The sequence below is a fragment of the Nicotiana tabacum genome, chromosome 10 (genome assembly GCF_000715075.1).
Source record: "Nicotiana tabacum cultivar K326 chromosome 10, ASM71507v2, whole genome shotgun sequence".
Taxonomy (NCBI): domain Eukaryota; kingdom Viridiplantae; phylum Streptophyta; class Magnoliopsida; order Solanales; family Solanaceae; genus Nicotiana; species Nicotiana tabacum.
In genome coordinates this window covers 66797349-66801680 of record NC_134089.1, presented here as the reverse complement: position 1 = coordinate 66801680, position 4332 = coordinate 66797349, and the positions used below count along the sequence as shown (strand labels likewise).

General features: G+C 39.2%; 1 protein-coding gene across 1 annotated transcript; it reads right to left on the bottom strand.

Annotated features, from left to right (window-relative positions):
* Positions 1-2350: 2350 nt before the first annotated feature.
* On the bottom strand, positions 2351-3079 carry LOC142165152 (uncharacterized). Its single transcript, XM_075223770.1, has one exon. It carries the CDS (start codon positions 3077-3079, stop codon positions 2351-2353), a length of 729 nt encoding a protein of 242 aa, XP_075079871.1.
* Positions 3080-4332: the final 1253 nt, after the last annotated feature.

Genomic DNA, 4332 nt, shown 5'->3' with positions numbered 1-4332 from the left:
CGTATATCAAATCTCCTACCTCATCCCTTATGCAAAAACCAATTGCACTCTTTCCCGGATTCCCTCTACATGCTCCATCAATATTCACTTTGATCCACCCTCTTGAAGGAAATTCCCATACCACTTTATCAAATTTCAATCGAGGTGTGTATTGCTCCATCATTGTCAGTAAGTCCAGCCACTTGTGAGGCACATGTAGTCTAGGCTTTTTTAGTTGGACTAGAGCTTGCAGAGTAGATGACACCTGGTAAATAACTCTGCTCACTGACACTGCTTCTCCATATTTCAAACTATTTCTTCTCTTCCAAAGTTCCCATACAATGCATGCAGGTAAAGCTTGTAAGACTGGCTTCAATCTGGGAACAATTGGTGCTGTCCAACACTTTGTAATTGCTTATTGTAATGATAACCCTTCTAATGCAATTCCTGCTCTCCTCAGGAAGTAATTCCAAACACTCCTAGCTGCATTGGAAGTGAAGAACACATGTACTAATGATTCCTCCTTAGGATCAGCACAACACCAATATTTAGATGGCATGGAGTATCCTATTTTACTCAAGAAATCATCAAGTGGCAGCTTGGCTTTCCACACTTTCCACAGAAAGAAAGATATCTTGAAAGGTAAACCTTTGATCCATATCATCCTGTAAGCTAATCTTGGGTTGTCTCTTCTCCTCAGGTAGTCCCAAGCAGACTTCACTGAAAAATGACCTCTTGTTTCAAGCATCCAGAATGGTGTATCTAACTTTGCACATTCGTTTGGTGGTCTAATATTCTGCACAATGTGGTTTGCCAAATCTTCAGGTAGAGTCTGAAATATTTTTTCCAAGTTTCACATACCATTTTCAACCAGATCATTGACATTGTGAATATCATCATCGATACCAAACTCTGCAGGCACTTGGAAATATAAGGCTCCCAGCTCAGTCCAATTACCGAATTAGAATTGAGCAGATCCCATTCGCGGTTTCCAGTAGATTTGATGCTCAATCAAGTCCCTACATTCTAGCATTTTTCTCCACACGTGGGATCCACGCTTCCAAGGTACAATTACTGGATTTAGTTTCTTGCAGTACTTTTGACTAATAAATGCACTCCATAAACTGGGCTTTGTCCTGAAATTCCACCACAATTTACAGAATAGTGCCTTAGATACATCATGTAGGGACCTGAAGCCTATGCCTCCCTCCTCATAAGGCATACAAAGGTTAGTCCACGATGACCAATGTCTAGAGTTGCTCCCACATTGCTGCTCCTGAAGAATTTTGCAAAAATGCTATGTAATTTATTGATCACATAAATTGGTGGATTAACTGCTGACAACCTATGAATTGGGATACTCTGCAGGACATTTGTGATCAATACAGCTCTACCTCCTACAGATAGGAGTTTGCCTTTCCATGACTGCAGTTTGTCCATAACCTTAGTGATTAATCCCTGGTAATAGTCTCCCCTTCTTCTTGCATAAAAAATAGGACAGCCAAGATAGGTCATCGGGAAACATTGTCTTCCTATACCTGTAATCCTTTCAACCTTGTTAATCACCTCATTATCCGTTAAATGATGCAGGTATATGGCTGATTTTGCTTTGTTCACCAGTTGACCAGACGATGATTCATAAGCTTGTAGAACCTCCATCACAAGTCTCAGTGAAGTTTTATCAGATGAGCAAAAAATGATTGTATCATCAGTGTATGATAGATGATTTATTTTTGGGCTCCATTTTGGCATTCCGAATCCGTAGAAATACAGGTTAGTGTGTAGTGAATTTAAACCTCGTGACAGTGCTTCTGCTGCTAGGATGAATAGGGTTGGTGACAAAGGGTCACCCTGCTTAACTTCCCTCGATGATTTGAAGAAACCATTTGGCTGTCCATTTATAAGAATTGATTACCAATTATTCCCAATCAAATCAAATATCAAGCCAATAAAATCTTCAAGAAATCCCATCTTCCTTAGCATTTTGGTTATGAATAGCCATGATAACCTATCGTAAGCTTTTGTCATGTCAAGTTTAATCACAACATTTGGACCTACTTTTGTTCTCAACCTGATATCCGTAATGATTTCTTGAGTTAACAGCACATTCTCAACTATGCTTCTGCCCTTCACAAAACCTGCCTGTTCCTCCGAGATTATGCTCGGTAAAAATTCAACCAACCTTTCATGAATAACCCTCGAGAAAATCTTATTAACAAAGTTGCTAAGACTGATTGGTCTCATGTCTGCAAAGGTAATCACTTTTTTTTTTCTTTGGTAATAAAACCAGGTTTGTGTGTGTCACACTCTTTGGCAGCTGCTGACCGCAAAAGAAAGCCCTGACCATACCGACTATATCTTCTTCAATGATTTACCAGCATGTTTGGTAAAAGGCTCCAGTGAAACCATCTGGTCCGCCTGCTGAGTCCCCATTCAACCCCATAACTGCTCTCTTCACTTCTTCATTGGAAGGCAAAGCCATCAATCTCTCATGTTGATCGCTATCTACCATTGAAGGTACATGATTTAGAATATCAAAAGCATTAGGCACTGTACTCTCAGTAAATTGATCCTTGTAGAACTTTACTGCTTCTTCTGCTATTAAGTGATCTTCTTCAATCCAGTTACCAAGGTTATTCTGGATCCTTGATAATTTTAGTCTCTTCTTTCTCCCATTAAACTGAGCATGGAAGAATTTAGTGTTTCTATCGCCATCTTTGAACCATAACATGCCAGCTTTTTGCCTCCAGAATTCTTCTTCTAATGCAAGATATTTAATCATTTCAGCTTGGACCTGTCGTAATCTTTGTCTGTTCATCTGTGTAGGATTGACTTCAAATTGTCTTTCATGAACCAAGACCACCTCCTCAAGGCTTGCAATCTTTTGGAATATATCCCCATATGTAGCTCTGCTCCAGGTAGATAGTTCTTGCTTAAGCTTCTTTAACTTGTAGTTAAAAATGCAGAAAGGGTTAGCACTAAAATCAGTATTCCAATTCTCCTTCACTACCTCTTTGAAGGTTTCATTCTTTGTCCAGAAGTTTAGAAATCTGAATGACTTCTTAATTGGAGGAGTTTCTATATCACATTTCAGCAGCATCGGGCAATGATCAAACCTAATTTTGGACAGGTGAGTTACCTCCAATCCAGGAAAGGTCTGTTGCAATTCATTATTACCAAAACATCTGTCCAATCTTTAAAAATACAGTCCTCCTCTGATCTTCCATTCCACCATGTAAATATGCTTCCTTTAAATCCCAAATCTGTCAAGTTGTAGGTATTGATGCAGTGTCTAAAGTCATCTACTTCAAGGAGAGAAACTGGCAAACCTCCATACTTCTCTTCCTCGTCCCATATCACATTAAAGTCGCCTCCAACTAGCCATGGTACTGTCATATCTGATGCCATTGCATACAAAGTATCCCATAGTTCAATTCTTTCAATGCGATCACATTTGGCATAAACTAGTGTAAGGATGAGCTCAACATGTATTTCAGTGTGCATCAATCTCAAAGTCAGCTGTTGAGTCATGTTATATAGAATAGTAACCTCAAAAATTTCATCAATAAAAGCCCAAATCTTGTTTGACACATTCACCACAGCCTGTGCCAAACCAATTCTTGCTCTATACCTCTCCATTTTGTGAGACTGTTGCATAGGCTCAAGGATTCCTATGAACTCAAAGTGATGTTTTCTGTGCATTGTAATCAGCCTTTCAAAATGCTTGCATTGTATTTACTGACCTCACATTCCATATAATGGCATCCATTAAAGGTTTTTGGGTTTGGACAGTGTTTTCCTTGTTTGTACCCCTCCTGTTGGGATAGATGGTTCTTTAACTTGTTTGTTTTTTCTCTTTGTTGCAGATTTAACCTGCTCAATGTGCCTAGGTGATAAATCTCCTTGCTTGGCAACATTGAGAAAGTTTTGGGTTGTTGACTCCTCATCCAGGTCCCTGTTTGCCTTATTACTTTGGCCTTCAATTTCCTTAGTGTTAGCTGTAACCATTAGACCAGATTTTTCCTGTAGGATATTTATCTGTTTGTTACCAGAACTGCTGACATTCTATTGATGTGCAAATTTTAATGTAACAGTACCCTGCTCTGCAGCTTGTGGATCTGGTTTTTGGTTTATAGCATTTGCACTAACAATTGGCATTGCATTACTACAGCTTGGACCTTCTTGTCCTGCTTTGTTCTGCTCAATATCACCAAGTGTTCCTCCTGGATCATCTAAATTGCACAACTCTGCATTTTTTAGGTTTAGGTCTTCAGCAGCTGCATTCTGTTTTTTAGAAGTTTGCTCTCCTTTGCTTTTCTCATTTACACTTGGATCATCTTCATTATTTGCATC